Here is a 27,074-nt window from a genome sequence, read left to right on the forward strand (position 1 = left end):
TTTGCATTATTATATTAGATAGTGACAAGTTTGACCCAACACAATAACCAAGAAAAAGTGGTTACTAAAAAGTTTCAACATTGCACCATACAAATACAAGCTTGAAACATTACATTTGAAAAAAAAAAAAAAGAGAATTACCGTCCGAATTTTCAAATTTAGCATCCGACTTTAGGGTCGGACGCTAATTAGCATCCGACTTTAGAGGCGGACGCTAATTAGCGTCCGACTTTAAAGTCGGATGCTAATTAGCGTCCGCCTCTAAAGTCGGATGCTAATTAGCGTCCGACCCTAAAGTCGGATGCTAAATTTGAAAATTCGGACGCTAAACTTTTAGCGTCCGCTTAGCGGACGCTAATCGAAGAATTAGCGACTAGGGGTTTTGCATCAGTCTTTTAGCGTCCGTTGACGGACGCTAATAACTTTAGCGTCCGATCCCGCGTTTTTAGCGTCCGATTTTGGCAGACGGAAAAGGGTGACATTCTTGTTGTGTAACTTGCCACATGAAAATGGCCATGCAATTTGTTGTTTGAAATATAATAACATGACAAATAAATAAATGTAAAAGTACATTGTATACTTTGTACGTACAATTTTTTTGTTTGAGAAGTTATATATAGTATTTCATTCACTTTTATAAATTTACATAGCCTAATTTAAGGAGAAATATCATTAAATATATGATTCAATATCTTATAGTTTATCAACTTTTGACTCTTATCATGGAATTAATATATGTATGTATTCAGTTTTGTTGGAACATAAATATTCTTATTAACCATAAAATTCATGAAATATATTCTACCGTGTCCTTGAAGCTACCGTCATTTCAGGGAGGAATGTTAGTGACAAGGTATTCATTCCATGAATGACACTAACACCATTTGACTCACTAAAATTTCGTATCAAATTTCAAAAACAACAATTTCATGTTGCGGTGTGCTTTGCTATGACTATAAATAAAAGTCAGGACAATCATTATCGCATGTGGGGTTGTGTCTACCTACACATGTTTTTAACCACAGTCAGCTCTATGTTGCAATTTCGAGAGTCACGAGTAAAAAAGGACTAAAAATCCTTACATGTGATACGGAGAATAATTTGTGCAAAACAATGATGAATGTTGTTTATAAAAAAGTTTTCCAAAATGTATAATTTCGTACATTGTGTATTTGACATTATTTATGTTTATTTTTATTATCATGTTAACATAAGTTGACAATTTAGTCACTATCTACTTTTTGTATTTTTAAAAGTCATTATCTTTTTTAGCAATTTATTTCCCGTGCATTTTTGCACGGGTAAAAAACTAGTTAGTGAAAATAAAGCGCTTGAACTCCCGCTTGTTCGTTTGTTTTTGTATTCATTTACTATTATTAAGGCCACTTTAGTAATTTGGCGTTTAGTTTATCTAAACTAGAATTCATCACAAGCGATGCCCGTGTTATGAAAGTTAAATATTCTTTCTATTAAAAATACACGTTCATCAAAAGGGATTTAAAAGTTCTGAAGGAAAATTTATAGGTAGATTGTGTATAAATAACCCGTCTTATTAGAATTTATTTACTAATACAATATTGATTTCTAATTGACTTATGTGTTTCACAATATCCATTTTGATAATACAGTATTAAGTAATAGATTTGTTGAATAAAATTGTTTAGTACTTATTGTTACTAGTTAAAAATGATTAATACCAATTAGATTAAAAATGAATTTTATTTTGCTAAGAAAATTGAATTCTACTTATTATAACTTATTTTGCTTAATTAAATTTATTTTCAATTAACTAATTAAATTGGATTGTTGCTAATTTACCCAAATAAAACACCATTAGTAAATCTGAAGAGCTAAATCATAATCAATCCGAAGAACAAAAAATAAACTAAAGAAGAAAATAAAACAAAAATAAATCTGACATCTAATTCGATGCTACACAAACCACAATTGACAAACTCTATCTTTCGGTGTCAGTAGATCCCACTATAGGGGGCACAAAACCCTAACTTTTGCATACGGGGAACTATAGGGGAACTACTATTATTGACCATAAAACTGAAAGTAAAAATAACGAAAAATAAATTAAAGAAGCAAAAGCGGTGTTGTTTAAATGTGCCACCACTTTTGTTGTTCACTTTCTTTAAACATTTTTGGGGTTCATTTGACTAACTTTCATCTATATTATGTTTCATTGTGTTTCTCTCTTCCCGTGTTCTTCGCCCAAACCAAAATATAGGAAATTTTTGGGCATTAATCTACATATCTTTTGAAATCTTTAATTAAAATGATAATCTCACCTTGAACTAGTCATTGATATATGTTTTTCCTTTTTTTCAGTTATTAAAAAACTTTATTCAAAAACCCTAAAAACTTGATTTTACATGAATTAATACACTGGTTTTGCTCTATCTCCATTATCATCCTTGTTCTTGCTGATTTGTATGGACTAATAAAATGTGGGGTCTAAAAGATCAAAGCAAAAACCTCATTTATGTTCGCACCCAGTGGCGGACCTGTTCATTGCCCCACTGTGTCACGTGACGTAGGACAAATTTAGCAATAATAATAATAATTTCACCGCTTAAGCTTTTGTATTCAGAAAAGGGTGGGAGGCTGGGAGCACAACTTGTTCCTCGACTCCCATCCAACTTTTTATAAATAATAATAATAATACTTCCTCCCCGTCAAAATAAAATAAAATAATACTTCCTTCGTTTTCTAATTGATGCAACATTTGGCAAATATGGAAGCTTCCCAATAAATGCAACAATAAAAAACTTTCCTTTTTTAGTAATATTTTTAAATATAAAATTACCTTTTTACCCTTAATTACTAAAAATTAAACATTTTAAAACAAACAAAATAGTTCTAACAAATGATCTAACACAATCTTAATCTAAACATAACCAAACACAAGTACTATATACAGCAAAAAAAAAGGCTAAATACAGCATCTAAAATTATATTTAACTTAACCATGGTTAATTATAATTTTGTTTAGATAATTAAAAAAAACAACATGATGTGCGAATGTAGGTTACTGTCAAGGATCAATCTCATGCTGACTACTTGGGGGCCAAGTTTCGTTTTACATATTGGAGGGTATCTGGGTATGTCAAGTTATCAGTCTTCTCTCACAGCTTGCATGGTATATTGGTATCCATGTTCTTCCACATATTATACTAAGATTTCGGCAATTTCACATGGAGTGGAAGGAAGATTCACAAAAAAAAAAAAATCATTTATCCTATTTTTCTTCTTATCTTTTTAGTTGAGATCAAAATACTTCAACTCAACAAACACTAAATTATCTATTCAGATGATAAGCTACACGATATAGATTTGTAAAGAAACTTATCGTTTATATTGTTTACTATAAGTTAAATTTCACGATTATTACTCATCCCAAAGCAAATTTTTAGTCGCTGCAACTATGGAGGTCGCGTTAATAGATAATAATACGAATAGTTCGGTGAGTACTCAATCGTTTAAATTTTTAATTTATTATTATATTATTCAAAATAATAGGTTAAATTTTATATGTTTCAGACTGCGATTATATGTATTATAATATGGATCCCATATAAAATCCATATATGAAAAGTTTATGTGTATTTGAGTAGGTGAAGATAATATGGGACTTATCCTAATTAATAAAAACTACACATACATTATAGTATACACTGGGAAAGGTTTATATGGCATAGATGGAATAGTGTAAATATTGGCACGTCAAGCTACCCATGCATGTCTCATCCACCCATACAAACCAACATTCATCAGTATCATCTCACTTTCATAGTTTTATTCATCAAGCAGCATCGTCAGTGGCATTCATCAAACATTCAAACCCCATCTCCCTCTCTCTCTCTCATCGATCCTCACCATCACCACATCCTCACTTGGTGGTTGGATTAGAGGCGGTAATCCAATCCCAATACCAATACTTAATACTAGTTAATACCAATTGGTGTTGGGCTTTTCACAGGGCCGAAATCATTATTAATTATTAAATACTCTCCTCCGTTCCGTATCAGTTTCTCTCTCCTCTTCCTCTTCCTCTTCCTCTTCCTCATCCTTCACCACTCAGATCCGGTTGACTACCAACGCCGCCTCGTCGCCTCTGTGCTGCCACCGCCCTCTTGACTTGAATCACATCACACACACAGATTGATTTACTCGTAAGTAATTCATCAATTTTACTACTAGTATAATTTATTCATTCTTTCTTGGTTATTATTGTTCCTGTTTCTGTTCTAGTTCCTGTTCCTTCCTTTGTAAGGCCTTTTCCAAATTACTTTCTCTTAATTTACTAGTTTACATCTTGCTTGCTTGTAAACTTAAAAATTTCATGTTACAGTCCTACTTTTCAATGTTCCGGCAACTTAATAAAGCATTTAAAATGTACTCGATAATCTTTCAATAATTAAATATTTCTTTGACTTACTAATGGTAAATTTTGATTAAGAATGGAAAAAATCAAGGACCATTGTAAAATTGTGTGAGGGGCTCAATGTTTATTGTTTAAATAGATGTTTATTTGCGAAAAGATTCGAAATGGGTAGAACTCTCAAAAACATAACAAAATGGAAAGGTCCTAGAATTCTTTTGAATTGGAGGGAGTATATTAGTTAGGGATGGGGCATGTATGTATGTATGTATGTATGCAAGTATCAGTTGTGGTAATTGTGGCCTTAGTGATCTAGGCTAAGATGGTCAGGGGTGAAGGGATGTATGAATCATAAAAAGTTTTAGTCTTTTCATTTATCATGTAACGCAATGCAATGCAATCCAATCTGGTTATTTACAACTCTTACTTCTTGTACTGGCAATCGATGTGATGCTGTCATGCTGGAAAGATGACTGAATTGGTGGAGTTGTTCTCTATTCGCCTCCAAGGTGGTGATAATGATCTCGCTGATATAAGAGATGCCGAAGTTGATGGCGTTGTTTTGGCACATGACCTTTCTTGGCTTCAATTCTACAAGCTGAAACTGCCACAGGAAGGTGAAGGTGAAGGTGAAGGTGAAGGTGGTTTTGATTCCATCCTCCCAGATGGTACCTTGCATTTGACTGGCGCACATCGTTGTATAGATGGTAATGGAGGATGGTGCGTCAAACTTGCTCTCAGGGATAACAATCGAAAGCTTGTATATGGCCGTGGGTTTTATTCAACTTCTATTTTAACTGCTGGAAGGTATCATAATGAGCTGATGTCTGCTGTTATCCCCGGAAAGCATGGATATGCAGTCATGCATTTTATCTGGTTTAAGAAGGCAGTACAAGCTACTGTGGAAGTTGTTTCCCTTGTTGAATCTAGTAGTTCTTCAGCAGCATATTACGGACACATTCGAGCTTACCCTGATCTTAAATATGATAATTCATATCAGAAGAAATATTTTAGATCAACTTTGTTTTATGCTTCAGCACAAAAGCCTAAAGTGCCAGAAGACGGTAACAAGATTCAACTATCAAGGCTTGCAGTGGCTGTCCCCATGGATTGGAAACTTATAATCGAAGCAGAATTGTTTGATTCAACAACCAAATCCGAAGTTGCAAATGGCAGAGTGTCTTTCTACGGTCAAACATCTGGTAAATCATCCAAAAGAATTGGCGGGATACAAGTCAACATAAGCTGGTGTGATGACCCCATTCAGCTGAGATAAGCTAAGTATGTCTCTCCATAAAGCTTGAACCTTGGACAATGGCTCTATGGCTTTTAATATCATACAAAGCAAGTATTAGTATGTACTCTCTATGTTCTACGGCAGTAAACCTTGGCGTTGTTCTTTTCGCTGTATCCATCCTTGTATGGATACAAATACTGGATGTGAGAACTGAATCACAGCAAAAGTTCTTCACCCTTACAGCGATTATTGATACGCAGTTTGTGTATGATTTAGTTCAGGAATTTAGGGCCTGTTTACGTTTGCTGAAAAAACCTAAACTAAAAACAACTGAAAGTAATATTTTACGAGAGAAGGAAATCGAGAGTTGAACTGGACTGAATTGAATATAAGCTGAAGTTATCCGGATGTAAATTATTGATTTTTATGTCTTCGTTTTTGTTATAGAAAATTATAATGACATAATATTTTCTACGAGTGAAAATTAATGCGATTGATATTTTTAATTTTTTTACGTTGTTACACTTTCTAATTTAGGATTTTTTGAATTAAACATTAAATTTTTACTTTAGGAAATTCACCTTCTATATTACTTTCTACTCCCCTTTTTTCTTTCTCTATATTTTTTTCCTCTCTAAATATTAGCTGGAGCCCGTGAATCCAAAATTGTCGCAGCTAATTAATAATGGAGGAAATATATAAATTAACTAAACAATCGATAACATTAATTAATATTAATATCTTAAAGCCTATAACTGTTTAAAGAAGAAGAGATTAAGTAATTCAATTGTTGCTTAAACTAATAAAGAGTAATGAGAAGAATGGAGATGATATTTATTAGTTAGACATATAGTTTAGAGTAAAGAAAAGAATGGAGATGCCACTCAGGGCCGGCGCTTGGCCGGCGCCACATGCACGACCGCGCAGGGCCTCGTAAGTTAGAGGGCCTCAAATTATCATACATATACTATTTGTTGTAAAGATATAAATGAAAAAGATCCGTTACTATTTGTTGTATTTTGTCAAGCTTTTTAGCTATTACTCCATTTACTTTTTTTTTTTTTTTGAAAGAGAAATTTCATTAATTGAAGGCCAAACGGCATCTACAATAGGTATTAAAATAAAACAAGATACAATTAAACAAGACTAAATCAAATTCGTCTTCGAAGAAACTACAATGAACCAGATCGAACAATACAGCACAACCCCCTTGTATTTGCTGAATCAAGCAGCTATTGATGAGGAAGTCTATCATTCTGATATAGTTTAGGAAGAACAATCTTGATCGAGTCAGGTTGACCGCATCCGAGATTCCAATACCTTCATGTTGAGTCTCAAACTTCAACCAATGAGAAGAATTTCTCATACCTAAAAACAAAAGAACCATACTCACAACTCCCATAGGGGAGAAGGAGATTTCCAAAACAGAAACTAAAAACCCCATAACAGGGTTTGAGAAAATTCCATAAAGAGAGACTAATTTATTGAACAAAACAGGAAAACGAACTAAAAACTGAAAATAAAAAGGGTTAAGGGGCTTACCATGGATGAAAACATCCATGGCAGCCCCTAATTGATGAAAATGGGGTAGGAGGAGGCTAGGGTTTGAGAGAGAGAAAAAGAGGGAGGCTAGGGTTTTTTTATTACTCCATTTACTTCACTACATATTCCAAGGGCCCAAGGCGCTGATAATCAGCTGTTACTTGTTAGTATTTACTTCCCTTTCCATATTCCAAGGTAATGGTATTACTCACTTAGCTCTCCAAAACAATTAAAGTCTTAGCTCTCTAAAACAATGGTATTAATACTCAAGTGAAGCCATTAATTTACAATAATTAATTCATTTTTATTTTTTAGCAGACATAATATTTTTACTTCACTTTCCATATTGCAAGGTGGTGATAATAATCCCCTCAAAAAAAAAAAGATGGTGATATTAATACACAGTTAACCTTCCAAAATAAAGTCTTAAGTGAAACCATTAATTTATAATAATTAATGTGATTAACTTTAATGTTTTAGAAGACATAATATATATATTTTTTAAAGGTAGAAGACATAATATTGGAACTTTTCACAAGTATAATTTTTTAAAGTGATAGTTTTTTTACAAATTACTTTAAGTAGAAAAGTGTATATACATACGGATACACACATGCACACTTATATATATATGGGCCAATTTTCAATAAAATGTACAGGGCCTCCAATATGCTAGCCCCGGCCCTGATGCCACTAAACGAGATCTTAACGAAGGGATGAATTCCCCATACTTGACTTGCACCTTATCCTGCTGAAAAAGCAGAAAATTGCTCCCTCCGTCCCACTAAGTTTGTAACAAATTTTTTGAGCACGATCTTCTAAATCATGTTGGCCTGATTATATCTTTAATTGTGGTTTGAATAAAATTATATGAAATTGTAATCTTCATAATACAACATATATTAGTTAGACAAAATATCAAAACTCACATCATAATACAAAATATTATGATATACTAATATAATCAGCATGGTTATTAAAATCTCGATTCGATCGTACGATTCTAAAATCCAAAATGGAGTTTTCGATCCGATTCTATTGCACGATCCAAAATTTTGTAGGATCATCCAATTCTACTTGGATTCCAATCTAGAGTGCTAGGATCACAATACGATCCCACGATTTTACGATTCGGTCCATAAGTACTAATATAAAATTATGAATTTAATTCTTTTTAATTTATGTTTTCAATTATAATGTGAAATGTCTCAAAACTGAAATCTTGGTTACAACAATTTTAAATTAAACATATTAACAACTATTTTTGGCTTGTAAATTTGAAATTACACTTAGTTTTTATGCTTATGTGGGAAAAAGTGGTTGTTTTTAAGTATTTATGTCTATTGAATGACATATATATTACTATATATTCGAGATATAATTCATTTTTTAGCTATACGTAGAATCTTACGATTTCAAGATCCGATTTTACCGATCCGATCTTACGATCTATGTCGATTCAAGGTAGGATCCTGATCCTAACAACCTTGATAATGAGTGAATATACACATAATATACTGAACAATCCGTGCATCGACTGGATTTAATCCTAGTATAATTAATGATAGGAATTTATTACTCCCTCCATTTTTTATTAGTTGTTCCACACCAAAATGACACAAAGTTTAAGAAAAATAACTTATATGTCCTACTTTACAATAATACCCATGTGGTCCCCTAAAAAAAGTAATAATGAGACCCGTGTGATCTCTTAAATGTAAGGGTATGTTAGTAACTTTAATACCCAAATAATGCTAAAAGGAGTAATGGAACAACTAATTAAAAACATCCCAAAAAGGAAACTGGAACAACTATTAAAAAATGGAGGGAGTAATTTTTAAGCATACTTCTACGCGCCATGTATAACAAAACTGGAAAAAAAAAGGTGACATAAATATAATTTTTAAAAAATCAATAAAGCTTTGTTCAAGAATAGAAATAGGAATATTGAATACAGGATAGGTTGTCCGGCTTGCCCGATTGACACACCACATCTTTTTTAACTAGTTGTTGGACCGCGCGCGATCCCCCAAGGTAGCAAAAATAATTGCAAATAACTAAATGTTAAGCATTAGTATAATCTGTATAGGGAGAACAAAGGCATCTAAACTTGATAGTTACGAACATAAACGGGGTATTCTTCAAAAAGAAAAAAGAATATAAGCTAAGTAGATTGCATTAGCTCTAAAATGGCCTTGGTATGTGTGTGTGTGGGGATATATATATATATATATCACTAGTGGAAAAATGAAGAAGGGTTGCGTTGAAAATGGCCTGTAGGGCTGCGTTTTTTGACAGCAGCCCTTTCAATAACAGCCCTTCACTTTTCAAGTAGGGACTTAGGGTTGCGCTAGTAAAGCACAACCCTTCACAACGAAGGGTTGCGCTTTTTAGCAAAAAGCGCAGCCCTTCAAGCTTAGAAGGGTTGCGCCTTTTACTAAAAAGCGCAGCCCTTCCAAGCTTGAAGGGCTGCGCCTTTTTTACTAGCGCAGCCCTTCTAGCTTAGAAGGGTTGCGCTTTTTCAACAAGCGCATCCCTTCTAAGCTTGAAGGGCTGCTGGCTTCAGAAGCCCTCTAAGTAAGAAGGGCTGCGCTAGTTCAAAAAGCGCAGCCCTTCTAAGAAGAAGGGTTGCGCTTTTTGTAAACTAGCGCAACCCTTCTAATATTTTTTTTTTTGAATTTATTCCTGCAGCCTGCTCCTGCACACACCCCTGCACCACCCACCCCCCACCCCCTGCCTCTGCCCTCCCCACCCATGCCCACCCCCTGTGCCACACCCCTGCACACCCCTCCACAGCCCACTCCACCCCCAACCCACCCCCTGCCCACCCCCAGCCCCACCCACTGCCTCTGCCCACCCCCTGCCCACCCCACCCCTGTCCACCCCCCCACACCCTGCACACCCCTCCACAGCCCAGCCCACCCCCACTGCCCCCTCCCAGCCCACCCCTTCCCACCCCTGCCACACCCCTGCACAACCCCTGCACCCCCATCCACAGCCCACCCCACCCCCACCACCCTACCCACACCCAAAACCTCCCTTGGACAAAAAAAAATGCAAATTGCAATACGATAATATGTGACAAGTGGAGAAAGGTAATAATTAACTTCAAATATATTTATAATGTAAAAAGTGTACATAGAATATAGAAATACATTCGAGCTAAAATGTCATGTTATGCAATCATCGGTAATGTGGGACGCCAACTTATCCCGAACTTCATCAATTTCTTCTTTGGTGAAGTTTCTCAAACGTGGTGTGGAATTCGCATAAACCTTGCAAAACAACCAAGGAATAAACACATATATAAGAATTCAATCATTTTACCGTAGTTAGTACTTCTAAAAATGACATATACCTTCCCGAAATTCAATCAAAATCAAATGCAAGCCTAAAAGTCTACACACTAGTTATAATATATCTCATATAATCATGTTCAAACAAAATTTGGGGTTAAATGACTTGATAAGTACATTTTAGGAGCAAAAAGTCCAAAATAGGCCGGAAATGGCCTTTTCGTTCCCGAAATGCAACCAACAACATATGCAAGCCTAAGAATCTACATACTAGTTATATTATGCCTCATATAATTATGTTCAAAGAGAATTTGGGGTTAAATCACTTCATAAGTACATTTTGGGAGCGAAAAGGCCAAAATAGGCCGGAAATGGCCTTTTCGTTCCCGAAATGCAACAAACAACATATGCAAGCCTAAGAATCTACATACTAGTTATATTATGCCTCATATAATCATGTTCAAAGATAATTTTGGAGCGAAAAGGCCAAAATAGGCCGGAAATGCAACAAACAACAATTGGAAACCTAAAAGTTACATACCCTTCGAATGACGTAATACCCACACACACGTCCACCTATTGAATGACATATATATTATTATATATTCGAGATATAATTCATTTTTTAGCTATTCGTAGAATCTTACGGTTTTATCGATCCGATCTTACGACCTATGTCGATTCAAGGTAGATCCTGATCCTAACAACCTTGATAATGAGTGAATATACACATAATATACTGAACAATCCGTGCATCGCACTGGATTTAACCCTAGTATAATTAATGATAGGAATTTATTACTCCCTCCGTTTTTTATTAGTTGTTCCACACCAAAATGACACAAAGTTTAAGAAAATAACTTATATACTTTACAATAATACCCATGTGGTCCCCTAAAAAAAGTAATAATGAGACGCATGTGATCTCTTAAATGTAAGGGTATGTTAGTAACTTTAATACCCAAATAATGCTAAAAGGAGTAATGGAACAACTAATTAAAAATATCCCAAAAAGGAAAGTGGAACAACTATTAAAAAACGGAGGGAGTAATTTTTAAGCATACTTCTACGGGCCATGCATAACAAAACTGGGAAAAAAAAGGTGACATAAATAAAAATTTAAAAAAAATCAATAAAGCTTTGTTCAAGAATAGAAATAGGAATATTGAATACAGGATAGGTTGTCCGGCTTGTCCTGATTGACACACCACATCCTTTTTAACTAGTTGTTGGACCGCGCGCTGTCGCACGCGGCCCCCCAAGGTAGCAAAGATAATTGCAAATAACTAAATGTTAAGCATTAGTATAATCTGTATAGGGAGAACAAAGACATCTAAACTTGATAGTTACGAACATAAACGGGGTATTCTTCAAAAAGAAAAGAATATAAGCTAAGTAGATTGCATTAGCTCTAAAATGGCCTTGGTATGTGTGTGTGTGTATGTGTGTGGGGGGATATATATATATATATATATATATATATATATATATATATATATATATATATATATATATATATATATATATATATATTATATATATATATATATATATATATATATATATATATTACAAGGACTTAACCTAGTAACAAAAGGCATTTATCCATAAGAAACAACACTTAAGTCTAAGGGACAAACTACGCTAACTTTGCGGACCATATTTTCACGTGTCTGGCTATCATCCTCTCGCAATAGTTCGCGCATGTTCTTCGATGTAGATAACCATGCCAAGAACATCTAGATAATCATGAACTGTAAGAAGATTTGCATCACCTACGTGAAAGTAACAACTAGTCCATCTATAAGAAACAAATCCCCATATGCTAGCTCTCAAGTCTTATAATATAACGATCCTAAAAGACCTTGTTGCTAGTATTTTCGCAACATGCCTTCTTTCTTCATTCAATTTCCACCATCTTTGTCCCTTTAGTCATGCTTAGCTCGACTGTCATAGTTATAAATAATGACCGAATTACTCCTATATCTTTTTCATACTCCGTATACAAGTTGATATCAATGATTATTTTGTTTTGTTGCCGTCAACTAAATTGATGTACAATTCAAATTTTACAATGATTTGCTTTGCATTATGTTCTCTAATTATACACCTAAAATGCTATTGGGCTTGATCTTGTTATAGCTATCTGCGTTTCTGCAAGTCTAGTATAATCTGTGTATCAATTTGAATTGAAAAAATCAATCAATTATAATCAGCAAGTTAAAGGTAATACTCAACATTATATTCATATTTGTTTGAAAATTACAGGGTTATAGATATTTACATAACGCTAACATAGTACAATGACCGAATGACTACAATGCTCCAATCTTCCACCACCATTATTTTTTAACAATTCCCCATCCCTCGTTCTTGAATTATTACCCGTCAATGTCATTACTCTGAAAATTTGATTAACACTCGATGATGAAAGAATAGAATATTGAACAACAACAAAAAAGAAAAAAATAAAATACTACTTGACTATTGAACAATTAGGACAGTTAGCTTGCTCTCATAAACCATCGATGGCTTTCGATCCCATCTTTCCCCAACTTTTTCTTTCCTTGATAGTCTTACACTCCGTCCCTCAAATTCCTCACCTGAATAACCAATTGCCTGCAATTTGAACACCAGTAGCAATCCACTCAATGCATCACCAAAAGTCTGATTTGACATGAGAACAATTAGCCATTTATGAAACAAATAATAGAGGTGACTAATTGTAGGAGTGCAAAAATGACGGACTTGATAAATTAAATTGATGTCAGTGTTTCATAAACTTATACAGAATAGACTATCGAGGACGATATCCAAAGAACATTCCGTAGCATAGAAGATAATTTATATCTTCTTGATAAATACCAAAACTAACACAATAGAGACCATTTTATGTCAAGAAACCTATAAAGCACCCAAAAAAGGTCACCTGTTAAATGTAATGTACTTTAAATGAAATATATAAGAGAAAGTGCATATAGTGTATAAAATAAATCTTTTCAACTTAGGATACTTCAACATTAATTTGGTTAGATAACCCAAAAATGCATCCTTTGTTCAAATAACAAGGAGAGTATCCTCTCTCAATTTGAAGAGAAGGAACTGCAGAAGAAAAATGGTATTCCACTTGAACCATGACATAAAAATTAGACTTGTTTTAGTAAAATAATTGGGGTGAAGATTTTGAGAAGACTTTTCTTTGAAGACCATAGTGTGATGACCCAAGCAAATGATTTCAAACCCTTCATAACTGACTTTCCAAAACCATAGTTTATATGTTTAGTAATTTTCCACAGATCTATAAGAGCTATTCTGAGCCATAGTTTATATGTTTATATGTTATATGTTTACTACTTCCCCAAACTATGACGTCCCAAAATAGTATAATTGTGATATCCGTAGTCCGTTAGTCTTAATTAGTAAGATGTTCATTTTTCACGTATTCCAACCAAGTGGTAGGTACGCTTGTTGTGTTAGTTGCATTAGGCAAATTGTTGAAGTTTGGTGTGCAAACATGGTTTATTTACACGATAAATTCATTTAGAAACATAATACATTAAAAAGTGAAATGAAGCGTAATTCTAATAGTTAAGTTAACAACTTTGATTTAGAACTTGTTAACTTGTAGGGCTCCCACGTGTCTTTGAAGTCTTTTTAAAACAGAGATGTAGCCTATTCCCGTAAGATGGATATTAGGCTCCACTGCAGCACCCTATTTCTGGAAATTGATGCAGTTGCTATGATTTGTATCAAGAAGCTTGTTGCCATTAGTTCACGGATGCTGGTGAAGGCCTAGCAAGAGGATGTAAATAGGCTAGGAAATAGATCAATGGAGCGTTTAAATCAAGTATGAATACGTACGCAAATTAAGAAAAAGTGGTGGGCTTAGACAGCCACTCTGATATGCATCCGATCTCCTATTTTCATTTAGTTCTCCTTTGTCACCCTAAGAAGTATACAATTTAGAGCATCTAACCAATTTTCTGCATGGAGGTCTGTCTGCTGCCTTCTTCACCACTGTATCTCCTACCCACATACACGTGCTTGATAAAGCCTCGAAGTTTGTCCACATTGCTGCAGGGAATCAAACGGGGTGGTGATCAGAATATACTAACAAAGAGAAAGGTTTCAAGCTTGGCAGCTTGCAGCATGTTGTACTTCTTACAATGATAATGCCGGTGTGTGGAATTTATCCGATGATCTATAAGCCTATGAAATCCAGAGAAAGATGATAGTGTAAATATGTATCTATTTAAAGAAGACAGTAAAACTGGACATTTGAGATCATAGCAAAGAGGAGATCATCTCATATGTGCTCAAGTTCAAAGGTTTAATTTGTCCATCATAGTCATTAACAAAATCATTGTTGTATGAAGCACCAATTGACTTTTGGATTACCCCACGCTGCACATACTTATGAATCTAGAAAGCTATGGTGGGACGGGTGCACTGAGAGGGAAAATTACTCACTTTTAAACAACAGATGGTTTGATACCATCCTAGTTGATCCTGAAACCGCGATGGTGATCAACTTTTTCCATGATTTTGTCTCCTCCTGGACAGATTCAAGCAAAGATGTATCACATACGCGCACACACACACATCTGCCAACAATTTGGAGTCTCTGAAAGTTCAATAAGGAAACATAAAGACGCGGACCATGATGCTGATTAGAACTAAGACTTCATACATGTCTAAACCATACTACCAACTCCAATATGCAGCTTGCACACTGCACAAAGAAACAGACTCTTAAAGATGTGGAAACCTTAATGCTTCCACCACTCCACATAATAAGATGTTGGCCCAAAGCTATTCTGGACAAAGACATCCAAAATCTGACCTGTTTCCTACCAGCTATTGTGATTTGTGCTATGTTACTCCGACACGGATACGGGTGTCGTATCCAAGTAGGGGTCGGAGGATCCGACACCCTACTCCGAAAATTAGGCCGATACTCCGACACGGTCAATAGAGTGTCTTGACCAATATTCTAGACACGTCAATGATTGAAAGTGTCGGAAAAAATTTCCGAAACTTTATTTTAATAAAAATAAAATCAATACTAATATATTTAGAAAATTATAAAGAAAAGAACTAGTACTATAATGTGTTTACTTGGTCTTTGATTTGAAAAAAGAAAAAAATATATTGGAAGTTGAAAAGTCAAAAGAGTTGAAAAGTCAAAAGTGTTGAAAAGTCAAAAGGGAATAGTAAAGGCAGTAAAAAAGTAAAAAAAAAGAAAAGAAAAGAAAGAGGGGTGGTATAAAGCTAACAATCCACGTGAGTATTTTATTTCAATTTTCAGTCTCTTTTTTCTCTACCACCCTTCGTTCTTCTTTCTCTTCTCAGTTCTCACTGTGCAACAATGGCAGCCTGCGAAAGTGCAAAGTGCGAAACGTTCTTCTTTGATTAGCCCATCACGACTTGATCTTCTGAGTAAAAGCCCTAACAAATTATGAGAAAATTTCGTGTAATTCGACCTCAATTAGCAGATCTAGGGTTTACAATTTCAACAAAGTAGGTAATTTTTCACCCTTTTCTCTGTGTTTCTTTCTTAGTTTTGTCAAATGGGTGTCCAATTTCCGACACTTTTCCGATACGAGTATCGACGCCCATTTCCAGGCGTGTCGCGCGTCATGTCGAGTCGACACGCGACACGCGAGGTTGAATAGGGTGTCGGAGTAACGTAGGATTTGTGAAGGTTTCCCAACTTCATTAAAGAGATGAGGTATCACATATTAAGTTTCATAAGGTGCAACTTACTAGAGAGGCTACACTTAAGTAACATAAAATATAAAGTTCATGTCTCTCAAATCCAAGAACGAGGCCTAAGTGATTAACAACATGCAATGTTGAATGCCCACAAGATTAGGAAAAACCAAACATCATCTTTAAAGTCTTAAAATACAAGCAACATTTTGGGAGATGAAATACCCCGCCTTGTGATACTTATCACATATGTGAGATTTCAAATTCAAGTATGTACAGATTTTAGACATAAGACAGAAAAACACAGAGAGTGAGAATGAACGGATGAAATATCAAAGTCTAATCTATAACAAAGCGAAAACTGCAACATGAAAGGGTAGGAACAAGACAAAACCTATCAAGCAATAGAAACCAAATTTTCGAAGGAAAGCCCAATAGGTTTGCAACAACGTCAGAGTAACAAGAAATAGATAACTTGCAGCCAAGTTATCTCAACACAAGATATTAATTTGTTTTTATAGAAAATGAAACAAGATAGAAGAAAAGAAGAAAAGAGAGTAAGCAAAACAGGCATGTTTCTTAAATTAATAAACCTTATTACGATTCAACATCACATCTTTATCCATTGCTTTCATTGCAAATAATTCTCCTGTACCTTTCAGCTCTACCAAATGAACACTGCAGCAAGAAAAAGAAGCCAGTAAAGATTAGCAGCATAAAATTCAATTTGCATCCTATTGAGATAAGAATCTAAGAACAAAATCACAAGCGCTTACAATACGATGATGCAGCCAAGTATGACATGTATAGCCTTATCACGTCTAGGAATGCAAGTAACAATTCAATCTCCTCACATAAAAAAGACATAAAAGGTGAAATCATACCCAATGGAACTCCTTGTTTCCAATGTGCATATAAGGGAATGCCTGCAAAAACGGTAGGAATATATAAGTACTATAAAGCGGAATTTCATGAATCAAATTCATAAGCACTTAAATCAGGATCACATGCATATACAATTAAGGATCACATACAAGTTTAGAAATAACCTTTGTAGCGTGATTTCCACAAAGCTTGAATAACCCGGATTGAGAATCTCAGATGTGATTCCTCTACTTAGTCCACCAACCCGGATCAACACTCCACCAATGCTAGTTGGAAAGGAAGAAAACTTCTTTCTTGTTTGAGGAGTATTACGTGACTTTTTAAGAGAGAGAATAGGAGAGAAAATAATAAGAGAATAAAACTGACTGTTTTCTTTTCTGCCTAACCAAATATATAAAAGTATTTAGGTCAGATTCTCTCCTTTTCTCCTCTCTTGGCCGGCCACCCTAGGGCCCTCTTGGGCTCTAGGTTTCTTTTGTTGATCCAAGTTTAATGTGTGACCTTGTAGGATCCGTTACATTGGGCTTCGGGTTTATTTATTTACTAATCTGAAGTTCTATAGCTTTCTCTAGCAAGACGTATAGACGACCCAATATAACGAACTTATTATCTCTATAATACGATCCATTATATATTAGTAATTGCATTTAAGTCGAGGACATAAATCCTTCAAAAACATCACAAAGACAAAAATGAGATCCCATCACCATTTAACTTGGCAATAAACAAAAAAAGTATCATAAATCATAAGAATGAAACACATAAGATGAGATGCATGCAGCAAAGACTATGTCTTTTTCATTGTAGCATATGATACTCTCGGGCAATTAAGGCTCCGTTTGGTAGGGCGTAAAACGTTTTCCCGGAAAACTGTTTTCCTCTATTTTTATTTTTACATTGTTTGGTTGGCAAAAGAGTGTAAAACCATTTTCCCTTGGGGTAAATTTACTCTCCCAATGATGGAAAACCATTTTCCTTTCAAAATGAAGGGAAAACTATTTTCCTTATCTCTCTTGTACACTCTTCTCACTACCTCCTCACTTTCCCTTTCATTTTCCTTTGACTTCATCATTTTTATTACATCGAACCAAACAACGGAAAACTAATTTTGGAATTGTGTTTTCCATTGTAAATTATTTTCCATGAAAATCATTTTACACTGAAAATATTTTACGCCCTACCAAACGGAGCCTAAATAACATACAATGATAGAATGCAAACATGAACGACACTGTAACACTAATCATTATAACTCCTTCCGCCAATTCTCTAACTTTTTATAATTAGATAGAAGTTTTCCTATATATACATTAAAAACCATCCTTCTTCTTGTGCTAGTTGCACCTATACATCTTAAGACTAACTATTGATTTAGCTAACGAGGTAAGATAATGGACTCAGTAGCTAAAACCAATAGAGAGCTTTCATCAAGCACATGGTGGAAAAATTCAAAGGGGTCAGAATAATAATTCTATGCTCTCACCATCCTCACATAAAAATTCAACGACAATACCCTAAGTCCCAAATTACCCAATTTCAAGCTATGCTTAACAAGAATATCGAAAAGATTAATAGAATTTAAGCCAAGCCCACAAAATATTTTTCAAGAAATATGTTACAAAACTGCAGCAAGCGAAATAAATGACCAATAATAAATTGGAGGTAAAATTAATGTAAGCAAAAGAAATGCTAGAAAATAAAAATAAAGGTAAAACTTTTAACATTACCATAGACAAGTCCTTTTTAACTTTGCCGAAAGTAGATGGTATCCGGAGCATTGTACTGCGTTGCATTGAAATTGATTAAGAAAATAACTTTGTGTAGAACACATGAATGGGAAAGTCAGGCACAAGTTAAATTAGCAATGTGAGAAAAATACACAGTTAGCTACATAAAGGAGAGTCTTCTTGAGTGTACCTCTTATCCCAGTATGATGGTTCACCATATGACTGTGTTCCTCCTATATCCAATGTCATTCTTTTTTTCTAAAAAATAAAGCTCTCTCTATCTTCAAATTTCAATATCTACCCTGTTTTTTCTCTCCTCTTACTTACTGTTATGGATGTTGTAAGGAAGAAGATGATGTAGAAGCCTAGAAGGAGTATGTTACCCTAAACCATGAATTTAAACAATAAATATGAGAACCATATGTTTCTCTCTTTCTTCCAATACAGTGTTCATAAGAGATATGATTGTTCCCATTTATTTATATATATATATATTATATATTATAATATATATATAATATATATATATAATATATATAATATATATATATATATATAAGAAGCTATGCCTTGAATATGTTCGAAGAAATGCGTCAAAGCAAGTTTTGGGCTACCGCCCGATCGGGTTGTCCGATGGCATCGGGCTTGGTCGCCCGATCGGGCGAGACACCGAACTACGACTCGGGCGATCTCGCCCGACCGGATGCATAACAAATTCTGGAGGAAGTAAAATCCGCTCGATCGGGGGTATAAATAGTTTATTTATATATTAGGGTTTTAGACTACGAAAAACATTCTTTTCACTCTGTACTTTGGTTTTCCTCGCATAATAAAATATTCTCTCTCTGCCGTGGACGTAGCCAAATTGGTGAACCACGTAAATCTGTTGTCTGATTTTATCGTCTTTTGCATTTATAATTTGTTTCTCTCTCACGTTCGTTATAACAAATTGGTATCAAGAGCTTTGGTGATCGATCTGTGTGAGAAAGATGTTTGGGGTGAATGTCAAAATCGATAAATTTACTGGGAGGAATAGTTTTAGTCTGTGGCAGATCAAGATGCGGGCGTTACTGAAGCAACAAGGGTTGTGGGCACCGTTGGCAAAGAAGTCAACAGATCCAGTTACCGTTGAGATGACAACTCTGGAGGAGAAGGCTCATTCAACGATTATGTTGTGTCTGGCAGATGACATAATCACTGATGTCGCGGAGGAGGAAACCGCATCTGGTTTGTGGTTGAAATTAGAGAGTTTGTACATGACAAAATTTCTAACCAACAAGTTGCTTTTGAAGCAACGTCCGTTCAGTCTGCGAATGCAGGAAGGTATGCCTCTTAGAGATCATCTAGATCAATTAAATACAATTTTATTAGAATTGCGTAATATTGATGTGAAGATGGAGGATGAGGATGCCGCTTTAATCCTACTTGTTTCTTTACCTATATTGTATGAAAATTTTGTGCAATCTTTCATTGTTGGTAAAGATTCTGTGTCCCTAGAAGAAGTTAGATCATCTTTGCATACTAGGGAATTGCGCCATAAGGCATCTGGTAGTAGTACAGAAAATCAGTCTTCTGGGTTATTGGCCAGTAGTGGTGGTAAAGGACATGGTAAAAAGAATTTAAAGAAATCTGGAAATTCTAAAGGGGGTCCTAAACCTAATGATATCTGTAACTACTGTAAGGAAAAGGTGCATTGGAAGAAGGAATGTCCTAAAAAGAAGCATCAGGAGAATAAATCTGGGCCTGGTTCTGCTGCTGTTGCAGCAGAAAATTCGAATCTGAGGATGACCTTGCTCTAGTTGCAAATGAGCAAACATATAGTGATGTGTGAGTTCTTGATTCTAGAGCGTCGTATCATATGAGTCCTCATATGGAGTGGTTTACTACTTATGAGCAGGTAGATGGGGGTAATATTTCAATGGCTAACAGTGCAGTCTATAAGATAGTTGGAATAGGCTCTATCAAGATTCAAACTCATGATGATATTTCCTATACTTTGAAGAATGTTAGGCATGTTCCACATATGATGACCAACAATCTGGAAATTCTTGCGAAATGCATGTTGATAATCCGAAGAAAGTTGCAGATGAAAGAGAAAATACGATTGATTTTGAAGAAATCAGTGCCAAAACCCTAGAAATCGATGTTGATGATGTTACCTCGAAAGTGGAAAATTAGAACAAAGTTACAGAGGAGAGAGAAAGCGCAAGCAACGGTGACGAAATTGATGTCGAGAAAGTTAGATTTTGTGGAGCAATGGAGGTAAGTGAAGAAAACGATCATGGAGGTGCTGAGAATCATGAAGGGGAGAGAAATGGGAGCGAGAATAGCGAAAGACAGAGAAAGTGGAAAAGCTGGAAGAAGGAAAGGCGGGAAGGGAGGAAAAGCTGGATAACCCGAAAAATAGAAGGAAGGGTATGACTGTAATTTCAATAAAGTTGCAGGGGCAAAACCGTCCGCACATTGTTACTAAGCTACAGTAACACAACTTCCCACTTTTAATAGGTATGGATATGAAGGAATTAGCAATTCTTGCGAAATGCGTGTTGATAATCCGAAAAAAGTTGCAGATGAAAGAGAAAATACGAACGATTTTGAAGAAATCAATGCCAAAACCCTAGAAATCGATGTTGATGATGTTACCTCGAAAGTGGAAAATTAGAACAAAGTTACAGAGGAGAGAGAAAACGCAAGCAACGGTGACGAAATTGATGCCGAGAAAGTTAGATTTTGTAGAGCAGTGGAGGTAAGCGAAGAAAACGATCATGGAGGTGCTGAGAATCATGAAGGGGAGAGAAATAGGAGCGAGAATAGCGAAAGACAGAGAAAGTGGAAAAGCTGGAAGAAGGAAAGGCGGGAAGGGAGGAAAAGTTGGATAACCCGAAAAATAGAAGGAAAGGTATAGCTGTAATTTCAATAAAGTTGTAGGGGCAAAATCGTCCGCACACTGTTACTAAACTACAATAACACACCTTCCCACTTTTTAGGGGGTGTTTGGTTCATAAAATGGTATGGGTTTGGAATCAGGAATGAAATCAAAGTGGTATGGGTTTGGAACTTGATACTTAATACCTTGTGTTTGGTTTCATTTAGGAATGAAAGATCTTCTTTTATTTGATACCTAGAGGTAAGGTATGAGCCATACCCACCTCCCCCCACGGGTTTCTAAACCCCATACCTTATGGGTTTGAGGTATGAGTTTAAAATTTAGAAATAAATTAAACAAACACTAGGTATGGGTTTTGTTCATTCCAAACCCATACCTCATACCTAAAACTAGTGAACCAAACACCCCCTAATAGGTATGGAAGGAGAAAAAAAAAACTCTCTCTCCCTCTGATCCGTTACCACTACTACTAACACTAGGGTTTGGAACTTGAGCGGACGGTGAGAGGCGGCGGCGTGGTGCGGGGCTTTACGAGGTCTTTCAATTCGCTCCAAATTATCTGGTGAGGTATACTGAAACCCCCATATAAATCAATCAAACTTAGGAACATTGGTTTGATTTGATTGCTTCATGTTATGTTATGCTGAATTGCTGCATTAATTTCCTAAACAAATAGAAATCCGGGTTTCATGAAAATAATAAGAAAAAGCAGGTTTATCACTCATAATTTCCTGTAAATTATTATTGATACAATTTCGAATTCGACCTTTGGTTGCCTGTGTTGCTACTTTTAATTTGCTATTCCAGATTTCCCTAATTTCTGAAACACAACTCAATTATCATCATAGTTTTTTGTTGCTTTGTTGATAAATTTCGACTATTATTGCTCAATAAATTGTTTTTACATCTGGATCTTGTTTATTTTCTGATATCTAGGAGATTTTATGAAGTTATTTTCTGAATTTTGGGAGTTTTTATGGTTTATGGTGCTACTGCTACTTAGGATCAAGATTAAATCTTTATCTTTTCCATCCTTCTTTTTTCATCTGTTTTAGAATTTTATAGGATTGAAACTAAAAATAAAAATGATAGAATTAGAATTGAAAAATTAAAGATTAAAATAATTTATAAATATAATTATTTTCTACATGGCGCACCCTATATATTGATCGATTTGAGTCCTCTAATGTTTGAACACAATAATTACCCTTACAATACTGTAAATCAATTGATGGTGTTACTCTTGTGCAGTTATTTGAAAGCCATTACAGCAGACCAAGTGGAAGGAAGGTTGTCAAAGATGGAGGATTTCTATTTTGAATTTGATTCCGACTATATAGTGGACGTGTTCAATGATGGTAGGAGAGCGGCCCTTGGCACACAACTTGCTGAAGTGTTTGCTGTTAAAGTACGAGCAAGCAACAATTGTGAAGGAGTGTATGGTAGCTTTTCTGTAAAAGATGGTAAACGCACCTTGTGTTACTACAATCGACAAGCGGAGGACGGTCAACCGATTGACCACCAAGATCGAGATTGTTGTTCTTTGTTGTTGAGTGCACCACATCAAGCTGTCACAGCAACTCCTCGCATTGAATTTTCACTGGATCTCAAGGACAAAAATGGCGATGAATTCTTTAAAAATAATACATTGTTGCCTCTCCTCATGGATGAGGAGGGCAATGTTGATGATGTGTTTGATAAATATCTATTTTTAGAAGTGATAGGGAGATCAGCGTCTGCGACAATCTATTACACTCTACCTAGAGTGGCAGCACTGGCTAGTTTTGTATTTGAACTTGTTGATAAAAGCGGTGAAAATGGTGGTGGTCATGTTGATGTTTATGGGAACATTGTTGCTCGCTACGGAAATAATTACGACCCTTCTTTGACTGGTGATGATGTTAGACAACATTTTAGCTTTCTGCTTTTTCAGCAGGAGGATAAGGTGCAAGTCAAGTACGGGGAATCCATCCCTTTGTTAAGATCTCATGTAGTTGTGCCGCGCACTACTTCCATTGCCATTGAAGTTAACCTTGAGCTTATCCATTCAAATGGTTTCAAGGAACAAATTAAGAATCATCCAGTCTATTTTCAAGCAAGCCAATATTATGGCTCCCACATATTCAAGTTAAACCATGGTGGTGGTTCAATGGTTTTATTCGTTGATTGGGATGCTTTTGGTTCCATTGATTAACGATAGATGGACGCTTTTGGTTGATTTCGTGTTCCAAAGCACCAGATTCGGTGCGGTGCTGCAATTTTCTGGTGTCTGGGGTATTATGTAAGATGTAAGATGTGTCGTTGATTAAGTAAGATGTGTTCATCTGTTATTTCACTCCATGGTTTAGAGGTGATCAAGATTAGAACGGTCGGGTTATCGGGTTTGGGCAATTATCTTGTACATTTTTTTATTTTTATAACTAATTCGTTAACATTCCCCTATATTTCAAAGGGTGCATATTTAAAAATAATCATAATAATAGGGATATGGACTATAGCATAATTGCATGATAGGCAAGCAAACAGTTTTATGTATTTAACAAACGCCCATTACAAAAAAACATGGAATCGTTAGGTTTACAAGCAAGATGTAAAAGTAGAAATAATTAATTAATTATCCCAAATGAATCCAGCCAACCACAGTAACAAAGAATGAATTAAATATAATTAATAATAAATATGTGATTCAAAGAGGGCTCAAACGTACGAGAGGAATGATATACTAAATGTAGGAGAGAAATGTTATACTCGTACAACTCTACAAGGTATGCTGCTTGTGTAGGTTGACAACGTTTGGCTTTAGCAAAGATAGTGTGATAATTGATAAATCGGTCTATTGCTTAGCACTAAAAAAGATCATATCGATAAAACAAAATTGTTTCAATAACTAGCTATAAGAGGGTCCGACGTTACTCGGACTCCTCTTACTATATTAATTGTATTAAGCATAATGATGTATTATAAACTATCCAATATATTAATTGATATTTATCTATAACTTATTTCCATTCCAGTGACTATGAGTGTTATTATTATTATCCATATCCCTATCCTCATGTCATGCCAAACACCCTGTAAGTGATCATTGAATTCTTTCTTCCCTAAAACAAAACCAAAAAAAAAGTGTTCATATGATTAAAATATTTGGGTCATAAATTGGTGTATAATCTGTATATAGGTGTTTCTAACTAGTGTTGGTGTCTGATACGAGATATGTCACGTCCGTACCACCTAGATTTACGTGTGCTCTATCTCCTAAGCAATAGACCGGGTTGTTTGGTAAGAAATCTGGGCTATTATTTAACCCCGGTATTCATCGTCACTGTCCGTATACGCGATAAAATACAATATGAAATAACTTTCATACCCCCACCGCATTCTTCTCTCAACTGCTCACTACCACCACCACTACAACCACGCCATCACCCCACCGCTGCCACCACTCCCCCGTTGCAACCATATCACCACCCCACTGTGCCACCATGACCACCACCCACAACTTTCAAGTCGAACCCACACCACAAACCCACAACTCGAACCCAGCCACGCCACCACTCCACCGTGCCACCACTCTACCAAGCCACCACAACCATCACCCACAATCCACAACTCGAACCGGCCCAGCATACCACCACCCTACCAATCAAAACTATTGTACACTACCGCAAAACCATTCAGACAAAACATTTTTTTTCGATTTGCTCGTTTGTGCGGGTTGTTTATCCGCACATACCATGGCATGTGCGGATAAACCACACGCATATGCACATACCAAGGTAGTGCGTGTTACAATTTTGTAAAGACTCGTAGTTCCCGTCACACTTAATCATTTCTGTCGTCTTCAATGCACTCCAATAATTATCCTTTACAAACCTCCCTAGCTTTGCCTTATGTTGCTTGTATTGGCATGGCTGCCATGTCTCCTTATAACCTTCAATTCTTTTTATCTACTACTTAGTCTTTCTTTGCTTGAGACTATGACCTCCACTACCACTGCCACCATCCTCATCCTCATCCTCATCCTCATCATCATTTATAACCTGATCCCCCCAATCAACCTTATTTCCAAACACATCCCCCCAACCATTATGTGTCCCCAACTGCCCATCACCCACCACCCCCACCCCTGCTCACCTAAACATTCCCAATAGTATTTAGACCCCTCCCCATGACTTCCACACGTTGGTTTGTCCTTATCGTCGTTATTATTCTGACCAATACGATGAATTAGTTCACCAAGATGCATTGTTCTGTATGAGGTTGGGACAATTAGTAAACATTTAGGTTAATACATAATTTCCATGTCATTTTACATTATCAATGAGATTACTTACATTCATCACCTAAGGGCTCTTCTAAGCAGTTTTGTAAGGGTCCTCAACATTGGACTCCGGCTCCTCCACATACAGCTCCTCCACTACGTATGTCTCTTTCTTCTCCTCCACATTGGGCCCCGTCTCCTCCACATTGGGCCCCATCTCCTCCATATTGGGCCGCTGCTCAACTTGTTCATGCCTTGCTTTCATTCTCTTTCTTTTAATTTTCCGACTAATGCCAACACTACATCAACTCATTTCCTGCATTCAAATAACCATATTCAATCAAAACCGACTATACAGTAACAAAAACATTGCATAAATCATATACAACAAATATTACACTACCTCAACATCTTCCGCTGAAGTCGTGACATCCCGAGCCTCCAAAGGATGTTTTCCGCCATAAGCGACATCAATAGCCTAATTAAATTTTTCAACATTTTAATTATTATTCTAAACACATGGATAAGCTAATAAGCAATACATATTCAAAATATACACACCCCAAGCTTGTCGTAATCTCTAGATGCCAGCAAATCTTCCTTCTTCACCTTGTTCACATCTACCGTACTCCATGCCCGTATCCTTGGAAAAGTGCCCCACATCAATGGTGGTCGGCACAACCGATCAAGATCTCTGTAATTATTGCATACAAATTACTAAATCAAAAACAATTTACTACTAAATCATAAATACTAACAATACTTAAACATTGACTTACCGCTAAGAACATAGTGCACCCACCACACCCCTTAGCAAATCCATCACGGTAGAACCTTTTTGCAAATCCACCAATCGCATTCATGAGATGATCCAGCAACAAACTACACCAATCATACTCATGAGCTCTATCTGCTACAACTACAACATACAACAAATTGACACACATTCTCTGACATGTCGTAGGACATATCAGATCATTTAATGCCATCATAAAAAATGCCTTCTTAAACTCAGCATCTGAAGATATTTCACCTTCAACAACTTGGTTAATTACACTAGCTTTAATCCCCATAACACCCGAACGACTAGTATACCCATATACATCAAACAACCTCATTACCTCATCACCACCCTTA

General features: G+C 35.7%; 2 protein-coding genes and 1 long non-coding RNA gene across 4 annotated transcripts; 2 read left to right on the forward strand and 1 right to left on the reverse strand.

The window, feature by feature from the left end:
* Nucleotides 1–3,630: 3,630 nt before the first annotated feature.
* On the forward strand, nt 3,631–6,530 carry LOC125493149 (uncharacterized). The gene is made up of 2 exons (XM_048636149.2): nt 3,631–4,181; nt 4,860–6,530. Exon 2 carries the CDS (start codon nt 4,860–4,862, stop codon nt 5,664–5,666), a length of 807 nt encoding a protein of 268 aa, XP_048492106.1. The 5' UTR covers nt 3,631–4,181; the 3' UTR covers nt 5,667–6,530.
* Nucleotides 6,531–13,988: 7,458 nt separating this feature from the next.
* LOC109136042 (uncharacterized) lies at nt 13,989–18,846 on the reverse strand. The gene is made up of 4 exons (XR_008967611.1): nt 18,790–18,846; nt 17,062–17,103; nt 14,936–16,855; nt 13,989–14,539 (listed from the first exon to the last, which is right to left on the reverse strand). It is a non-coding gene; the product is annotated as an uncharacterized LOC109136042 (long non-coding RNA).
* A 3,198-nt stretch (nt 18,847–22,044) lies between these two features.
* Nucleotides 22,045–24,120, forward strand: LOC104903880 (hypothetical protein). Of its 2 annotated transcripts, none has more exons than XM_019251945.3 (2): nt 22,045–22,243; nt 22,928–24,120. In XM_019251945.3, the coding sequence occupies exon 2, from the start codon at nt 22,977–22,979 to the stop codon at nt 23,868–23,870; it is 894 nt and encodes a 297-aa protein (XP_019107490.1). In that variant the 5' UTR covers nt 22,045–22,243; nt 22,928–22,976; the 3' UTR covers nt 23,871–24,120. The 2 variants fall into 2 exon arrangements, with proteins under 2 accessions (XP_019107490.1, XP_010690311.1); XM_010692009.4 differs by having other exon boundaries at nt 22,046–22,238.
* Nucleotides 24,121–27,074: the final 2,954 nt, after the last annotated feature.

Source organism: Beta vulgaris, chromosome 9 (genome assembly GCF_026745355.1).
Source record: "Beta vulgaris subsp. vulgaris cultivar EL10 chromosome 9, EL10.2, whole genome shotgun sequence".
In the NCBI taxonomy this organism is placed as follows: domain Eukaryota; kingdom Viridiplantae; phylum Streptophyta; class Magnoliopsida; order Caryophyllales; family Amaranthaceae; genus Beta; species Beta vulgaris.

Bases quoted from the DNA above. Each gene is read 5' to 3' on its own strand.
- LOC104903880 (XM_019251945.3), top strand. From the start codon at position 22,977: ATGGAGGATTTCTATTTTGAATTTGATTCCGACTATATAGTGGACGTG.
- LOC125493149 (XM_048636149.2), top strand. From the start codon at position 4,860: ATGACTGAATTGGTGGAGTTGTTCTCTATTCGCCTCCAAGGTGGTGAT.